Genomic DNA, 19,330 nt, shown 5'->3' with positions numbered 1-19,330 from the left:
AGGCACGGTGGAGGCAGAGTCAAGGCATGTGCATGCATGGTGGAGGCAGTGTAAAGGCATGCATGGTGGAGGCAGTGTCAATGCACACATGGTGGAGGCAGTGTCAAGGCACGCATGGTGGAAGCAGTGTCAAGGCATGCATGGTGGAGGCAGTGTCAAGGCATGCATGGTGGAGGCAGTGTCAAGGCATGCATGGTGGAGGCAGTGTCATCTTTATTAATGATGTAATGAAAGATGGCAGGAGGAGAATTCATTCAGATGTGTACAGAAACATATTGGCTACCAATGTACAAGAAAATGCCACCAGACTCATTACGCACCGCTTCACAATGCAACAGGACAATGAACCAAAACACACTGCTGACGCAACCAAGGAGTTCATCAGGTGAAAGAAGTGGAACATTTTTAATTGTTCAAATTAATCTATGTACTTTGCCTCCTATTCATCTTTGAATTGTATTTTCATATGCATTGAGTGTGGGTGGGATATGCAATAAAAAAGGGAATTCCGCACACGTGATGATTAGATTAAATGCTAAGCTAGCCAGCTGTTTTGAAACACAGACTAAACATAGTATCTTCACATATCCCTAGGACAAATACATATGCATTTTTTTTTGTTCACTCAGTTATCATTGCACCACAGATAGGATAGCTACAAGAACAGTAATTCCAAACCAAGAATAGCTAACGCAGTTGCAGCTATCTAGACTTGCAAATACGTTGCATCTGATATTCTCCTTGTAGAGGTGAATGCAATCTAGAGGGAATGCAATTTCTCCTTTAAGTATTTTTTAGGCCAACATTCTCAAAAATGAAGTGGTATTAAATCAACTATAATGACTCGATTTAAAGTCCTGAGCTCCTGTACTTATTTAAATTGAAAACACTACACTTCTCACAGTATCATTGTCATTCCCGCAAATCCACAGAAAGCCTCACTTAAACAACTTCCTTACAAACAGCAGCAAATGGACTGATTTACAGCAAATGGACACACATAAACAAGCAGTTTCCCCATGGCATACAACACTATTGCCGTTCAACATAAAGCATTGATTGGAAGAGTTTAATTTGACTAGATAGCAAGATTTATAAGAGAATAAACAGCAGAGAGAACTCAGTCATCAAATGGCATTCACAGATTACACTGTTACCCAGTCCTGGTACCATCACACCACAGGCCAGAAAAACAGTTTAGCATCCCAGGATTAGCGGATCCGGCCAGGTATAACCAGGCCCAGAGCCAATGATCGCCCTTACCTGCATGGAATCTTAAAATTGGTTACCATTAATTTCTCCCACTTTGTTGTTTTAGATCAACTAGATTTCCTGTAATACCCCTAACTCCACCTAGCAAAGTATCAGGTGACAGTGTCAGACACCTCAACTCCACCAAGAAACTGTGAAAGCCTAATAATAATTCATCCGGCTAAATCACTATACAATCCCTTTAGGTCTACAGTAGCATTCACTCCCTTTACACACTACAGCTCAACCATAGTTGTAGACTGACATCAAAAACACACCAACGAGATCCATAATGACTGCGATCGAGACAGATTGGCATAACCATGTATAATACCGAGTCAAATGGACGCGCCACAGAAATCTGATCCAGAACCAGTTGCGTACGCAGCCTTACAGTGTGAACCCTAGGCTACAGAACATGTCATAATCGATTAATCTCAGCTGTAGCAAGAGAAGTGCTGAACAAAATCATAATGACACGTGCTAAGAGCGGCGCGCTCTGTGCCAAAGTATAGCAGGCGCTTTATTTCCACCTGATACGACATCAAACAAACCTTAATTTCACTGTACCAAGCTTTACAACTGGGTAAATATTTATGATCACAAATACATGTCACCGTCACAAATCCCATCACCATCACAAGCAAAAGCATTTTTGCTTATTTTCATAAGAATAAAAAAATTTCTTACCTTCTTCGTGCATTCTCTGCAAACATAAAGTCAGATTTCTCCTCCAGCCCGGCATTTTGGTGAAGATGAAAGCAGTAATGTTGTATTGTAAATGATGACGGAGAATGGTCGGTAACTGCTACTTCTCTTCTGGGCAGCGAGCTGTGTAATAAGCTCACTATTAATTCCCTCTGCGGCACTTCAGAGGAAAAGCAGGTGCGAGTGAGTCGCGATAAGTGATAGGAAAATTATTTTCAACAACGTAAACCCTTTTGAGAGGTAGTCTGTTATTGTTTGCCTTTACAGAGAATCACAGCTTAAATGGAAACCAGAGCAAGCATGACTCAAGGGTCTGCCTATCTTGTGTTTGGCAAAGTGCATGATTCGCGCCGCTGCCCTGCATGACTCGAAACCGGAAAACACAAGGACGGAAAGTCGCCGCCGGTACGCTAGAGTTGGACATCTCACAGGAATCAGCAGTTCAAGGAACAGCCAGAACCAGCATATACATGCAAATAATTTTTCGTGAAATATGACAATGCTAAAGCAAAGTCTTGAAAACGGTACTGAACTGTAATGTTGAGTAGGCTATATAATAAAGGAGTCGCTTACATTTTGTCAGGTCGCACTATGAGGTGATATTTCTAAACACGCTACCTTAAAATGACTCGTCTAATTATGTTTTAGTGTGTGTGTCAGAGACAACGCGCTGTAGTGTCCTAGGGAAAGTAAAACTCTTTACACTCCGGTTCTCCTGGTTCCCTACCCTGTAGGCACATGCAGCTAACGTCCCACGGTTTGAACACATTACAGCACTTTCTTAAGAGAGAAGCCATTGATATATTTCAGGAATTAAGTTGTTGTGAATTGCTTATGAATTTAATTACCAGATGATATGTGAATGTAATTAATCGATCCTATGTTATATTTGTTTAATTGTATATAGCTCAATCAACCAAGGCAAAGCATTGTTATTGTAATGAGAAACCAGAAAATCAACCAAGGCAAAGCTTTGTTATTGTAATGAGAAACCAGAAAATCAACCAAGGCAAAGCTTTGTTATTGTAATGAGAAACCAGAAAATCAACCAAGGCAAAGCTTTGTTATTGTACTGAGAAACCAGAAAATCAACCAAGGCAAAGCTTTGTTATTGTAATGAGAAACCAGAAAATCAACCAAGGCAAAGCTTTGTTATTGTAATGAGAAACCAGAAAATCAACCAAGGCAAAGCTTTGTTATTGTAATGAGAAACCAGAAAATCAACCAAGGCAAAGCTTTGTTCAGCCAGCCCCAATTAGAACAGATAAATGTTGTGGTCCTTGGTGGGTTTCGATACGCGGTTTTCTATGTGGCAAATTGTGTCTTTAACCATTACGCTATTTAAACAGCTGGAACACTAATAACTAATAGCTATACAGCCTACCTATAATGAAAACAATGACTCCATGGCTGGTTAGCTTCTTTGGAGAACAAAAACAGTGTCACGCTATACAATTATTATCTTTAATATATGAGATTCATGGTATTACAGAGTGGATATCTATTGTTGTGTGACGCCTCAAAAGTACAGAGTGGATAAATATTTCTGAGAGACAAAATATTGAAGGTCAGGGATCACAGGGTTTGCTGGTAGTCAATTCACCTCCATATACAGGTGCTGGTCATAAAATTAGAATATAATCAAAAAGTTCATTTATTTCAGTAATTCCATTCTAAAAGTGAAACTTGTATAATGTATACATTCATTCCACACAGACTGATATTTCAAGTGTTTATTTCTTTTTATTTTGATGATTATAACTGACAACTAATGAAAACCCCAAATTCAGTATCTCAGAAAATTAAAATATTGTGAAAAGGTTCAATATTAAAGACACCTTGTGCCACACTCTAATCAGCTAATTAACCCAAAACACCTACAAAGGCCTTTAAATGGTCTCTCAGTCTAGTTCTGTAGGCAACACAATCATGGGGAAGACTGCTGACTTGACAGCTGTCCAAAAGACGACCATTGACACCTTGCACAAGGAGGGCAAGACACAAAAGGTCATAGCTAAAGAGGCTGGCTGTTCACAGAGCTCTGTGTCCAAGCACATTAATAGAGAGGCGAAAGGAAGAAAAAGATGTGGTAGAAAAAAGTGTACTAGCAATAGGGATAACCGCACCCTGGAGAGGATTGTGAAACAAAACCCATTCAATAATGTGGGGGAGATTCACAAAGAGTGGACTGCAGCTGGAGTCAGTACAGACGTATGCAAGACATGGGTTTCAGCTGTCGCATTCCTTGTGTCAAGCCACTCTTGAACAAGACACAGCGTCAGAAGCGTCTTGCCTGGGCTAAAGACAAAAAGGACTGGACTGTTGCTGAGTGGTCCAAAGTTATGTTCTCTGATGAAAGTACATTTTGCATTTCCTTTGGAAATCAAGGTCCTAGAGTCTGGAGGAAGAGAGGAGAGGCACAGAATCCACGTTGCTTGAAGTCCAGTGTAAAGTTTCCACAGTCAGTGATGGTTTGGGGAGCCATGTCATCTGCTGGTGTTGGTCCACTGTGTTTTCTGAGGTCAAAGGTCAACACAGCCATCTACCAGGAAGTTTTAGAGCACTTCATGCTTTCTGCTGCTGACCAACTTTATGGAGATGCAGATTTCATTTTCCAACAGGACTTGGCACCTGCACACAGTGCCAAAGATACCAGTACCTGGTTTAAGGACCATGGTATCCCTGTTCTAAATTGGCCAGCAAACTTGCCTGACTTTAACCCTATAGAAAATCTATGGGGTATTGTGAAGAGGAAGATGCGATACGCCAGACCCAACAATGCAGAAGAGCTGAAGGCCACTATCAGAGCAACCTGGGCTCTCATAACACCTGAGCAGTGCCACAGACTGATCAACTCCATGCCACGCCACATTGCTGCAGTAATTCAGGCAAAAGGAGCCCCAACTAAGTATTGAGTGCTGTACATGCTCATACTTTTCATGTTCATACTTTTCAGTTGGCCAACATTTCTAAAAATATTTTTTTTGTATTGGTCTTAAGTAATTTGGGATTTTCATTAGTTGTCATTTATAATCATCACAATTAAAATAAATAAACATTTAAAATACATCCGTCTGTGTGTAATGAATGAATATAATATACAAGTTTCACTTTTTGAATGGAATTACTGAAATAAATCAACTTTTTGATGCTATTCTAATTTTATGACCAGCACCTGTAGTCTCCAAATGCAACTTTTATCCCAGCCATTAAATTTTTGCTGAAATAACGTAGCCAACAAAACATTTATTAATGTAACAAAAGTGTACTATTTTACAAAGATTACAGTTGAACAGCTAACCACTACGCTACAGGAAGTACGAGGAAATCGAAACCATTGGCTGAATCTCAAATCATATATTACATACTACATTAACGGAACTAAAGTGTACTCTTGTACAAGGATTACAGTAGATGGTCGTCTTTGCAATAACAGTTGAATAGCAAACCACTACGCCATGTGAACTATGAGGAAATCGAAAGCATTATCTGAATCTTAAATCGCATACTATAAGTACGTACTTCGCGGATGAACATACATACTGTTTTGTATATAGTAAGTTAGTATGCCCGTATTGGGACCGATTGGGACATACTACCACATCAGAAAATTGCATCTCGATATTAGATAATTTTGTATATTGTAAAACTAAATATGTTATTAATATGTAGAAATACGAACATTTACTTTACTTAAATAAAGTATATTCCTGTAATGTCATTGCAAGAACCAATTTTCTCACCCAAATTCTCTCTTCTGTTGCTGTCAACAACCGCTTTTAAAAATGTTACTGATTCAAGTTTACTGCATTTATACATCCGTTATTACTATTTTGATGACATACTATTTTGATGACATACCAACATCTATCGGGCACAAAGTTGGCAGCAACATGCAAGAGTCAAAAGTCTACTCTGTCTGAAATCACAGTTTATAAAGTAGTGAAGCAAACCAAACTGAATCGTCTTTATTTTTATGGTTGGCATACAAACATGACCATAATCCCCAAAAACATTCCAAAGCTTAACACTGTACATAAATAAAGATGACACAAAAAACAAAGCTTTGTCACGTTCTTATCAATTACAACAAACATAAACATGAACAAAATGAAATGCTGCAAAGCATGCTGGGATATAGCTTTAACATGAGATAGGGTGCAGGTCAGGCTGCAGGCTGTTAGCCAGCCTGCTAGCATAGTGGAGTCTGTCGATAGGATAGCCAGAGTAGTTAGTACAGCTTTACCTATTGCCACTGTGACTCGTTCCAGGCTGAGAAAAGTTAATCAAGGTAGTGCTAACAAAAACAACCTTATTAAGATAAAGCCTTCCTCCACCTCGGTCAAAAATAAAAATGATTGTATAACTTTGCATCTCAAAATGGGACTCCTAAATGTTAGATCCCTTGCTCCAAAGGCAGTTGCAGTAAATGAATTAATCTCTGATCATAAACTAGATGCTATGGGTTTATGTGAAACATGGCTAAAGCCTAATGAATTCATTGCCTTAAATGAGGCCTCTCCTCCTGGTTATACTAGTGATCATATCCCTCGTGCGTCCCGAAAAGGAGGGGGTGTTGCTAATATTTATGACAGTAAATATAAATTTACTCTCAAACATATCACTGAGTTTCATTCTTTCGAAGTTTTACTCATGAAAGTTAACCAGGCCGATAAATTGTTTTACATAGCTACTATTTATAGGCCCCCCGGGCCATACACATTGTTCCTCAGTGAGTTTCCAGAATTCTTGTCTAACCTTGTAGTCATGGCAGATAGTATTCTAATTTTGGGCGATTTCAATATTCATATGGAAAAGTCCAATGATCCTCTTCAAAAAGCCTTTGAAACCATAATTGACTCAATGGGTTTCATCCAACATGTCTCAGGTCCAACACATTGCCACAATCACACCTTAGATTTAGTCCTGTCACGAGAAATAGATATTGTAGATCTAACAAAATCCAGGATTATCGGATAACTGTCTTATTACATTTACCGTTAAAACAAGAAATCCACTTGCCCCCCAAACAATGAATTTCAAAAGCCGTACTATAAATTCTCGGACTACAAATAAATTCCTTGATATTCTTACAAGTTCGCTCATTAACGACAGAGTAAATAAATCTGTAAACGATCAAATCGAGGATCTAAACTCAATACTGCGAAATACATTAGACACAGTTGCACCACTAAAAACTAAAGAAATACACAACAAGAAACTTGCTCCCTGGTACACAGACAATACTAGAGCACTTAAGCAAGCGTCCAGAAAATTGGAGGGAAAGTGGCGCTCCACCAAGTTGGAAGTATTTAGACTAGCCTGGATAGACAGTACACTACAATAACGAAAATCACTCACGTCTGCTCGATCAGCTTATTTCTCCAACCTGATTGAGGCGAACAAAAACAATCCAAAATTTCTCAACTACTTTGATGAAAAGATTGTCACCATTAGAAAACAAATAACTGACTCCTTAAATAGTTATGGTCCTCAAAATCTCAGTTGTCCAAAAAATTTCCTGAACCTCCCTGACCAGGTGTCAATGGGGACACTTGAATTTTTTGATACCGTATCGCTCGACACATTTACAAAATTTGTAATGAGTTCTAAACCCACAAACTCTCAGCTAGACCCGATTCCAACAAAATTACTTAAGGAGCTATTTCCTGTGCTAGGTCAGCCAATGCTGAACATAATAAATTGCTCCCTTTCCTCCGGATGCGTACCAAACTCACTAAAAATAGCCAAAGGTATGCTTAGGAGTTCCTCAAGGCTCGGTTCTGGACCCATTGTTGTTCTCACTATATATGCTCCCTCTGGGCGATGTAATCCAAAATCAAAATATTAACTTTCACTGTTATGCTAATGACACACAGTTATATATTTCAATGAAGCATGGAGAAGCCCCTAAATTAACTATTTTGGAAGCATGCATTTCAGATATTAGGAAGTGGATGACAGAGAATTTCTTGCTCTTAAACTCAAATAAAACAGAAATGCTCGTTTTAGGACCCAAAAAACAAAGAGCGTTGTTAGCAGATCTCACTGTGAACCTCGACGGCTGCATGGTCGTATCCCAAAAAACTGTAAAAAACCTTGGCGTTACCCTTGACCCTGACCTCTCCTTTGAAGAACATATAAAATATGTCTCAAGAGTTGCTTATTTTCATCTGCAAAAATTAGAAACTTTCTAACAAAAACTGATGCAGAAAAATCCATGCTTTCGTTACTTCTAGACTAGATTACTGCAATGCTCTTCTCTCTGGTTATCCAGACAAATTAATAAATAAACTTCAATTAGTGCTGCACACGGCTGCTAGAATCCTAACTAGAACAATTTTTTTTTAACACATTACTCCTGTCCTGGCGTCCTTACACTGGCTGCCTGTTATGGTTAGGGCTGATTTTAAGGTTTTACTCTTAACCTATAAATCAATACATGGACTTGCTCCTACTTACCTTGCTGAAATGATCCAGCCATACATACCAGGGATGGAAATGTAATTTTTTGTCCACCGGCCACTGTGGCTGGTGGATTTCAAAATCTACCAGACACTCAATGTTTTACCAGCCACTTTCTTGTTTTTAACCAACAATATGTAACTGCATGTGAAAATTAATACTACAAGATCTACAATACTTAAGCAGTTTATTTAATCTCAAGTCTCATTGAAACTATTAGTTTTGGCATCTTCTGAAGCGTGTTGACGACATACAGAGCAGTACATTATCAGATTTGTCTCGTCGTAAACTAACCAATCGCGGGACTCCCCATTGTCTGCTTTTCTCCATCGTTCTTTAAAAAATGTTTTTGACTTTCGCCTCTTTGTCCACTGGCTCCTCCTGAGATGTTTTCTCAGCGGACCTCTTAACGCCTGCGATGTAACGCCACATTTTTTTTATGTGCGCCGCCTCTAAAGTGTCCAGGTGAAACAGTATGCTATTTTTATTTACCCGCCACTGTGGCGGTAGGTGAAGCGAGTTTACCCACCACAACACAAAATCACCCGCATTTGGCTGGTGGCAGGTGCTAATTTCCATCCCTGATACATACCTACACGTAACCTTAGATCGCAAGATGCAGGCCTTTTAATTGTACCTAGAATTTCTAAACAAACAGCTGGCGGCAGGGCCATAGACCTCCACTCCTGTGGAATGATCTGCCAATTAAGGTTAGAAACGCAAACTCAGTGCAAAGTGTCTACTAAAACCTCATCTCTACAGCATGGTTTATAATTAGGTGTAGCCTGGCCCAGGGGCGTGAAGATGACCAGTAGGTTTGATACTGTCCACCCTTGCTGTCTTGCCAGATGGGCTCTCGTCGCCACTGGGATGCCCTCCCTCCAATGCCTTTCGGGGGAAGAGTCACTGGCTTGTTGTTGACTCTCTGTTGCGCACTTATGCAATTGGGCTGTACGCTGCTAGCAATACTCGGCCCTCATTCAGGGGGGTTGCGGTTGGTGGGTGTCCCTTTGGTTGATGCCTGGCAATGTGGGTGGATTGATTTCCTGCCTGTTGGGCCCTGTCCGGGGCCTCCCCCAGGGAAGGGCCACAGTGTCACTGGACCCCCCCGTCTCAGTTCCAAGGTGTTACGCTGCTATATTATTGTGCTGGGGGATATGAGGAATGAACTACTAACTTTTCTCAGTCTCCTCCAGTTTTAAATTTTAGGAGGAGATGAGGTCCTGGTCAAAACCTGCGGATTACCTGGTTTGGGGGGCCCGTTGCTGTCCCTGTACTTGTCCACCTGATCATATTTCTGACCTAGTCTAAAATCAAATAGACTCTGGATTTAGCCCAGAGAAATGTATTTATTATTCCAATTGGATTCTTAATATCTCACCCGGCAACACAGCCAGAAGAGGACTGGTCATCCCTCTGAGCCTGGGTCCTCTCTAGGTTTCTTCCTAAAATTCGACCTTAGGGAGTTTTTCCAACCACTGAAATTCAACACTATTGTTGTTTGCTCCTTGGGGTTTAGGGCCGGGTGTCTCTGTAAGGCACTTTGTGACACCTGCTGAGGTAAAAAGGGCTTTATAAATACATTTGATTGATTGACAAAATGTTATATTTCACTGAAATTAACATATGCGAAACATCTCCTGCAAAGAGACAACAAAAATTTATAAAACCATGACATAACAATGAGATGAATATTACAATTCAATAATAACATTCTTAAGTAAACATTGATAACAAGAACAGCTTTGCTAACAAGACCCTCACCAACCCCAACTCATCAACACCTGACTTTTAGTAGCTTTCATCATCCAACCCAGACTCACCGTTCCGACATATATAAATGTCTAGCCCATGGGTGCATGCCTGTTATGCCTACCCATGAGACGACCAAACCCAACAGAGGTTGATAGCAAACAGTGAAGCTCGCAGTCGCATGTTGCATTGTGACAGGAATATAACTAAACAACAGCTCTCCCTTTACACTTTTCAATGATAATAATTGTTTAAAGATTAATTAATATGATCAAAGTATAGAAGAAAAAAAAATCACCTCAATGCTGTGTGGCTTATCAATGAAATGAATCTGACCCAAAATGTGAAAGTTCAGGTACCAACATTTTTGTTGGTGAGACAACCAACACTTTAGACAACCAACCCTGTTCTCCCCTACTATTTTAGCTGATCAGGACCCTTATACAGAAACATTTATTAGCCACAATGGATTCAAACCAACTGTTATAAAAGCTGTTAAAACAAAATGTTTTAAACATTTTAAAAAGCTATTTAGATTAGCACAATTATTCCATACACTAACACGTGCTTGTTTGCTCATTTGAAAACAAACTGGGTGAATCTGGGTAGAATTTTAGCGACCAGGAAATGAATCAGGGGTTTCATTTCTTGTTTGAAGATAAGTTATAGATAAGTTATAGATTTTCCTACATATACTTTTAAGTAGATAAGAACTAAAGACTCACCAGTTCCCTCTGCTTTGGGTGGTTCCCTCTATGCTGTCACAGCCCATGAATACATTCTGAACTGGAGATTAGATGGTGATTGGAGTTATCTTCAGACAGCCATGGTGTCACAGGCTCTGGCTCCCCTCCTCTTCCTAGGTTCCTACCCTACTTGGGAATTTTTCCAAGCCACTGTGCATCAACTTATATTTGCAGCTTGCACTTTTGGGGTTTAGGATGGGTGTCTCTGTGAGCACCACATGACCGTTGCTGATCTAAAAAGGCTTCATAAAAACAAGCTGAGTAAAATTGGATTCAGGGGTGTTAACTAAAGATAATCTACAATAATTGGTTTTGTGAACGAGTGCTCTGTCTATTATGGTCTTCCTTCCATTATACTGGTTCCAATGACAAATTGAATTTAGTGTACTTTTACTAGCTACGTCAGTTGTCAGAGCCTGTTGCTATTGTGGCATACCATTTGTAGAGCAGGAATGAAAAGTAAACTGTTTCACTGGTAATTTGCTTACCTGGAGACTCAGTAAAGTAGGAACAGTTATCCGAGTAGGTCGATGACCTCTGGCCATAGAGTGGGGTTATTGCACCTGTATAAAGATGTATCAGATTAATCTTTTCTATTTGCCTTGTGTGTTGTATGGCAGGCATAGTGGACATTTATTAACTTGACAATATATTTTTGTCATTTATAAACTAATTAATTCGGGTGGTTTTGCACTGGTATTTTACATCTATGGCGAGTGTTGTTTGCTGTCCCCCAAAAAGGGGCGGGAACGTGTCCGCGCTTTCCAACCATGTTTTAAAACATAGACTAATCTAATTTAGATTCCTATCTATAGTCTGATTATCAAGAACTAATTAATGTAATACCACGAGACAGATGGACGATCGATGACGATTGATTGGGTGCCTTAAACTTTCAAACACCTACCTCTACTGGTCCCCTCTTTAGTCATTTATTTTTAAAAGTTGTTAGCTTGGTAAGTCCAGCAACGGCACAGCTGGTAGCTTCGTTGGCTGCGCCTGGGTCACACCTACAGCATCAAGGCAGAAAGCTTGCAGAACATTTTGTGACGCAACGCAATTCCTGAACGCATCGATTCTCCACAAATGTTACGTGCTGCTTTTTATAAAATTGAGAATCATTTTCGCTGAGCATATTTTGTGTCAAGTATCTACCTACATAGGCTACCAATTATATGCTAGCTAGCAGCTTGCTAACATAATCATATGGTTTTAGACTTAATAGACTTTTCACACTCTATCAGTCCCATTTCTCATTAAAACTCAACTACATAACATTGGCTTTACGATAAGCCATTTTCTTTAGATTGTTTAGTTCCTAATTCCAATTAAGGTATTAAACACTACAAATCAATTAAATTTTTCTAACCGCAGACAAATTACCCAGTTAAATTGCACTATTTGGTGTCCATTTTGGTCTGTGGTCCTCTTCTAAAAGCCGAAGCTCTTCAGTCAAGTCCCAAACCTGTTTTTGCAATCTCAGCAGTTGGTCTCTTGTTGAATGACCCTATCAATACTATCTTGACTGTTTAGTATTGTAATAACTTCAAAGCTTTTAATTTTAGAGGGAGATTATAAGATAGTATGTCAAACGTGATATGCTTGCACTGTACATGTTCTAAAATATTTACTATTAATGTTGTAGTTCGTGAATTACCCCAAAAATATGTTGACATTTTATATAAGAAAAAAATTGCTATAAGTGCAAAAAAAGTTTGATGTTGACGGTTCGCTACTACCTCCGCCCTGCTTCTACGCATATAATTTGAGGCATACGTTGGAAAAATCCAACACACACAAGACCAAACATTCTGCAGCTGCGTCTGCGCTGCAATGCTGCAAGCCAATCGCAGCGTCCCATTTGAAATGAGTTAACTTCCGGTGTACCAAAGTGCATCGACGCTGTAGGTTATTAGGTAATTGTGTTGTGAGTGCATTGTTTGTTTCAAGCCCTTTCCATATTGCTACGCATTATTCATTGATTTACGACGCATCTATAAATAGGAGAAGATATGTACGGTCGCCGGTTGTCCTGCCCCTTTCGATTTGTCAGACGTTATTTATAGAGACATAAATGCTAGAAATAATGCAATGACGAAGATTTTATCTGGTATTTGGCTACCATGTCAGTAACTTTAACTTGTTGGCTATAAAACGTTTTGATATGTTAGCAAGTGCAGGTTTGTCAACGAATGTCTGGTACTTGGGGATAACTTGCTAGCTACAGAATCTGTATAGGTAGTTTGAGTGTGTGTAGAGTGGTGTATTTGTCAGTTTTTAGTTCGTTTTAGTCCTTATAATTATAATTACGTAGGCCATACTATAGAAAAATATGTATATATAACAAACATTAACTTTATTCCGTTCTGACAATGCATTTTGGATGACATTTGTTGCAAAGCCAAACTTATTTATTAATTGACGGTTTCTGGTTTTGGCGCACGAATAGGAAAAATCCAACGCATACAAAACCCCAAACACGATGCACCCGCAAAGGGTACGCATACTGCTATATGTCTTTGCATCATAACGCACTTCATTGGAAATGACTGAACGTCCGTTGTTATGCATATGCATGGCGGAAATGTTCTGGCCAAGGCGTGATCGAGGGTTTAATTATTAACCTGGTACCAGATCCAATCCGGATCATGTTTTTGATTGCAAATGGTGCTGTTTATTGTTGTTCAAATAATTTGTTTAATTTAGTGTATTTTATAAAAATATTAGAACATATGTACAGTTGAAAAATGCTAGCTGGAAAAGCAAGAGGAATGTGGGATATGAACCTCGCAATCTAATTTCCTTTAGCAAAACGCAAGCCTAACCACTGCAAGTAAACCTGATTGCAGTGTGCAGTTCGGGGCGGGGCTCAATGTGGGCGGAGTCAAACGTTTACAATGTATAAAAATTGCAAATCACATGCTTTCAAATATTAAGCGCTCAGCTAGCATATGGATTGAGCCTATTTGCTGTAAAAAAAAAAAAATTGACATTGACTTGAAATTGAATAGTAACGGTAGGCTTTATATCTATAGTAACTTGGAATTCACTTTTAGAAACATGAGTTTGGCCAATCTTTGGTGAATGTTGCATTTCTTATCATTGCTGTACTTCTCTACCTCTCCTTTTGTGTCCAGCGAGGACCACTGCAGCTCTGTATAGACTGAGCCTTCACATATGCCTCTAAACTGGTTACGCACCATAGTGTTTCCAGGTTAAGCAAAAATGTCCAGCCCAACAACTGCTCAAAACCAGCCAAAATGCATGAAGACATGCCCAACTTTTGTTGGTGCACAATCTTGACTATTTTACAAGATGCGGTATGTGTGTGAAGCCAGAGATCCTAACGTAGCTGATGTCTGACTGTAATAACAACATAGAAACACACAATATACTGTAGCATATTAACACAGAAATGGAGCGTCCGCTGTGAAGTTCAGAATTACCCACCACCTGCGACCAATTCATTTTCACCCGCGACATTGTTTCACAAGTGGCCCAATTATGCATGACAAACACGGCGGATATGGCAACCCTGGCACCAGATCAACCCTTATCACCCTCTTTTAATTCTTCAAAGACATCAGAAGCTGGGACAAGATGCTTTTCTTAAAAGTACAGCACGCAACGAGTGGAATCATTCTCTGATAATATTATTGGAAAACTACACTATAATTAACAGATAATACAACTACTATCACATTTAATAATTTTTATAACCTATAGGTCTATTATTTAAGATAAATTATATCAAAACAGAAACATATCGTAAAAATCAGACTAGTACCTTCAGGAATTAAACAAAATGTGAAATGTAACCAGGGAAATAGCCACAGAAACGGAGTGGTCCATGCATGCAAATATCGGTTGATGGTCAGAAAACAGTCGAGGTGTATAGATTCTGCCTTCAAGTTGTTTAATCAGTGGAAATATGAAAAAAAAAAAAATTCTCATTTACACAATTAAATGGAAGAAAATCTCACAAAACAGTTTTGTTTTTGACAGAATGTTAATAGTTTATAAAGTTCATTAACAGATGTCTGAACTGGTTGTAACCGGTTTCTCTCAATATTCCCTGTGTTATGATTTCATCATAGATTAGCATGTCTGTGCATTAAATACATCATATGAAACAAACTAGTAAAAATAACAATCAATGATGTATTAACAACTTGAAGTACAGGAGCTGCAGAGAGTGGAGGTCAATAATTTAACCAGACACAGAGATCTGAAATATCCTCCAGGTCACTGAACAGGGTCACACTGGGAGGACAGTACAGGGAACCGTCTGCGTTCAACTGAGCCCAAAATAATCCCATCTAGAAAGAAGACAGAAGTCCTGGTGCACTTGGATCACTGTTCGTTTGATACAGCGCCCTGGCCTTTATTAATATCACTGATACAAGCCCATTGGCCATCTGCAGACTCCTTCCACAGAGTCACCTGGAGAACGGAGAGGACAGTTAATCAGATCCACTACAGAACGGAGATGACAGTTAACAACCAAACACAATCTGGTACAGAACGAAGAAGAAGGAATTCATACAGGACTGATGAAGATGGACTTAACATCCACCCCCTGCTAAGAAGCATGCATTAATACATGAGTGAAGATCAAAATGTTCTCCATTTCTGGCATTTCACCAAGAGATCACTGTCAGAAACATTAGGATTTGCAGATGTTTTCTTCATAATTTAAGCTTTTTCAAAACAAAAAAAAAGTTTATTTGGACCTCAGTGAAGAGTGAACATGTCACCATTAAACACTGTTTGTACTGACCTTGTTGTCCCCGCCAGACACAGCCAGGATGTTTCCAGTGATAGACCAGCTGACATGCCAAACCACATCACTGAACTTATGGAGGAGTTTAGCTGTCCACGTGTTGCCGGAGGGGTCGTCACAAGTCCAGATGAACACACGACCATCCTGAACACGGTCAGCGCCATGAGACAGAACCATGAGACAGTCAGCACTAAAGATCTATATCTTCTCTGTAATTAAGTGAATGGAACAGGAATTTACTCTGGGCTATAAAATGCTCATATGAGACAAATCCATCTGAAATTTGAAAGATTTTTCTCAGAGAGGCACAGGGATCACCCGAGGGCGGCACAGGGACCACCCGGGGGCGGCACAGGGATCACCCGGGGGCGGCACAGGGATCACCCGGGGGCGGCACAGGGATCACCCGGGGGCGGCACAGGGATCACCCGGGGGCGGCACAGGGATCACCCGGGGGCGGCACAGGGATCACCCGGGGGCGGCACAGGGATCACCCGGGGGCGGCACAGGGATCACCCGGGGGCGGCACAGGGATCACCCGGGGGCGGCACAGGGATTACCTGAGAACAGCTGGCAATGGTGCTGGAGGGCAGTCCTATAGATGGCGCCCAGCCGACATCTCTGACCCAATCACTGTGGGCTTCCAGTTTCTGGTCTTCCTTCCACTGACCATCCTCCTCTCTGATAAAGAATGCACGCACGCTTATTAGACAGCCATTTCATTCCAATTCCTCCATTGCCAGAGCATCCCATTTGCTAACAGTTTACATGAAGCATGTTATTGTTACATGTTATTACAGATATTATTACAGATCGCTGCAGGAAAATAAACAGCAAAGATTTGAATGATTTCGGCGTAAAGAATACAATCTAGATGTTATTAACAGAGGAGAATGGACCCATCAGATCCCATGAAACTCACTTCCAGAGCTTCACCAGGTTGTCGCAGCCTCCGGAGACAAAGCGCTTGATGTAGTTGGGCTTCTGTCCTGAGGGCTGGTCTATCAGACTACCTGGGACCACGGCAGGAGCCCAGCTCACTGCATTACAGCCGATCTGACAATGATTGAGACACAGTCACATGGTGCCATGACGACCACTATCAAGTACAATAGTCACAAAAGACGTTGCCAGAGTACATTCTCATCGCATACCTCTTTGACAACCTGGTCTCAGGTCAACAATACCCTGACAGAACAACATTACCTTGACACACAAAATGAAAAACGGTTGCTAGGTCAACCGCATAAGCAGAGCCGGCCAAGAAGAGTGAACGTCTCTGACTGACAAACTGACCGAATGAGTGACCGACTGACTACCCCTTGTTAAATAGCGTAGTGGTTAGAGAAGCGGACTCTCACACAGGGGGACAGGTGATAAAGCCTCAAGGCAGTCAAAGAAAATTATGAATTAGGATTTGTTCAGGATAGACAAAAACGTTGCTGGCCACAACCTTCAGGCTCTTTGGGGTAATATATAGTAGATCCCACAAGCCCTTGAACAGTAAAACAGGAGGGGTTTCCACGATTTCACTTGACGAATGGTCCGTTATCGTCACCTATATTGATAGTTATTGTATCAATGTCATCGACGAATGAAAGAAAAACGAACGTTGTTGACAAAATGTCAAGACGCAATCACTCGCCTTACGTCTAGCTTCGTGGCATAGCAGTTAAAGACACAGCCTCTCAAATGGGAGTCCCAGGTTCTAATCCAGTCAAGATTCAGGATATTAACTGCGGGCCGGCCCAACTGGACTTGCCCTGTTCCTTTTCTTGTTTTTAACTTTACACAGACAAATTAAAGTGAATGATGCTGCTGTTAAATAAAATACTCACAGTGTGTGCATTGTTGATCTTCTTAATTTCCCACTGTTGATCCCCAGAGAAGGTCAGCAATGAAATGGCTCCATCTGAGCTTCCACAGGCCAGGATCAGGCCAAAGTCATAAGGACCCCAGCACACCGAGTTGACTGGAGAGACATGGTGACAACTGGTGTCACTACGGAATGACATTCAACAGACTTCCAGAATGAGGTGGACTCATGGGCCTTACTGATACATGTTCCAGACCGTTCTGGACACATTCTTTATCATCCCGCTGCAGACCTCATTCAGCCATTTAAGGTGATGTGTTTAGAGGAAAGGCTCTTACCTGAGGAGTCGTGTCCAGTGTACTCATACATCTTCTCCCAGCTGTTGTTCTCTTCCTTCCATATGATGACTTTACGATCGTAGGAACACGAGGCCAGGATGTTGCCATACATGGGGTGAGCCCAGGCCACCTGCCAAACTGGGCCCTCATGGCTGTGGAGAGAGGAGACATGAACACACAGTGTAGGTCTCCCACTTCACCGCCTTCAAAACCAACTGTGGGAGACCACAGGAACCTTCCTGTCTAATGTGTTAGAGATGGCGTTTAAGGAAAGAGTGATCAAGATCATCTGCTCTACAAGATGGTCAAGACTGTCACATACCCTCTCAGATCTGCAACCAGGATCTGGCCTCCATTTTTGACATCAAAGATCTTGACAGACCTGTCAGAAGAACAGGTGGCCAGTCTGGTGCCATAGTAATCCATTTGAGCATCATGCTGGTGAGAAGAAAATATGGACCATGTTATGAAGTATGAGTATGAAGAGACTGTCAAATCAGAATACTGTATCTTGGGGCATTATTATCTGCACTGGCCAGACTGTGAGACAGTCTAGAAGATTTGACCACCAACCAAATGGTCGATAGATTGAATCCCTAAGGCAGCATCCTGAATGTAATTCCGTCCTTGAGCCAGGCAATAAATGCTGCTCTTAATAAGAGTATCTGCTGAATTACTAAAAATGTAAATCAAAAAACGGTTTGAAAGTAATCAGTCTTGGCATAATGCCAAATTCACAACAAACAAACTAGGAAGAAGTCATTTTACTACCAGGATGAAATTAAGTCAGATGTAATAACAGTAGTATTGTAACAGTATTGAATGTGTGTCCATTCAGTCACAATTAGCTAACAACACTTAGCAAGCTAATAGCTGTCACATCAGAAAACTTAAACTCACGATCATGTCCTCATGGGAGGTGTCCACCGTATTGATTACGGAAACCTATATTAAATTAAAAACAAGAAAAGATTAATTGATAGAACGCAAGTCTTTATTGTTAAAGTTAGATACACAAAAAGTAACTATCAACTTTAGGTGGCCTTTTTAAAACAAGTTCAGAGACACTGCATACAACTAAATGATTACAGTACTTAAAAAGGTATTGGAAAAAATACAACGGAGTGTTATTGGTTAGTACTACTGTATCGTCTAGTAAAAAATACAAATAACGTTACCGTTTGCGTTAATGGGAAACACTCGTTCAAAGTTAGCTGGCTAGCAAAATCTTACTAGATTGTGTACATGTATTTACTATATGGAGTTCGTGAGAAAAATGCCTTCCGGCTTTGGCCAATAAAGCTATGTTTTAGTTAGTATAATACAGAAATGTTCAGCTATTTACCATGATCGAAGAGGACGGATCCGACGTGGCACTTGCAACAAGCTATTGAACCCACAACCAGAAAAATATAAATTATATGTACGTCCGACAATATTCCGGTTAAAACAATCTGTACGTCTAGAAATA

General features: G+C 40.4%; 2 protein-coding genes across 2 annotated transcripts in view; both read right to left on the bottom strand.

The window, feature by feature from the left end:
* The window catches only part of grip2b (glutamate receptor interacting protein 2b), a 399,250-nt gene extending 396,801 nt beyond the window's left edge, over positions 1 to 2,449 (bottom strand). Inside the window, exon 1 of the mRNA XM_034287202.1 lies at positions 1,942 to 2,449. Within this exon, the coding sequence (XP_034143093.1) occupies positions 1,942 to 1,996 (55 nt within the window). The 5' untranslated portion in view covers positions 1,997 to 2,449. The remainder of the gene's footprint in view (positions 1 to 1,941) is intronic.
* A 12,366-nt stretch (positions 2,450 to 14,815) lies between these two features.
* sec13 (SEC13 homolog, nuclear pore and COPII coat complex component) lies at positions 14,816 to 19,303 on the bottom strand. Its single transcript, XM_010863718.3, has 9 exons — positions 19,205 to 19,303; positions 18,760 to 18,804; positions 18,182 to 18,297; positions 17,860 to 18,011; positions 17,544 to 17,677; positions 16,628 to 16,761; positions 16,266 to 16,386; positions 15,703 to 15,849; positions 14,816 to 15,365 (listed from the first exon to the last, which is right to left on the bottom strand). The coding sequence occupies exons 1-9, from the start codon at positions 19,205 to 19,207 to the stop codon at positions 15,276 to 15,278; spliced, it is 942 nt and encodes a 313-aa protein (XP_010862020.2). The 5' UTR covers positions 19,208 to 19,303; the 3' UTR covers positions 14,816 to 15,275.
* Positions 19,304 to 19,330: the final 27 nt, after the last annotated feature.

The sequence above is a fragment of the Esox lucius genome, chromosome 17 (assembly GCF_011004845.1).
Source record: "Esox lucius isolate fEsoLuc1 chromosome 17, fEsoLuc1.pri, whole genome shotgun sequence".
Classification (NCBI taxonomy): domain Eukaryota; kingdom Metazoa; phylum Chordata; class Actinopteri; order Esociformes; family Esocidae; genus Esox; species Esox lucius.
This window is presented reverse-complemented; position numbering and strand designations above follow the sequence as displayed.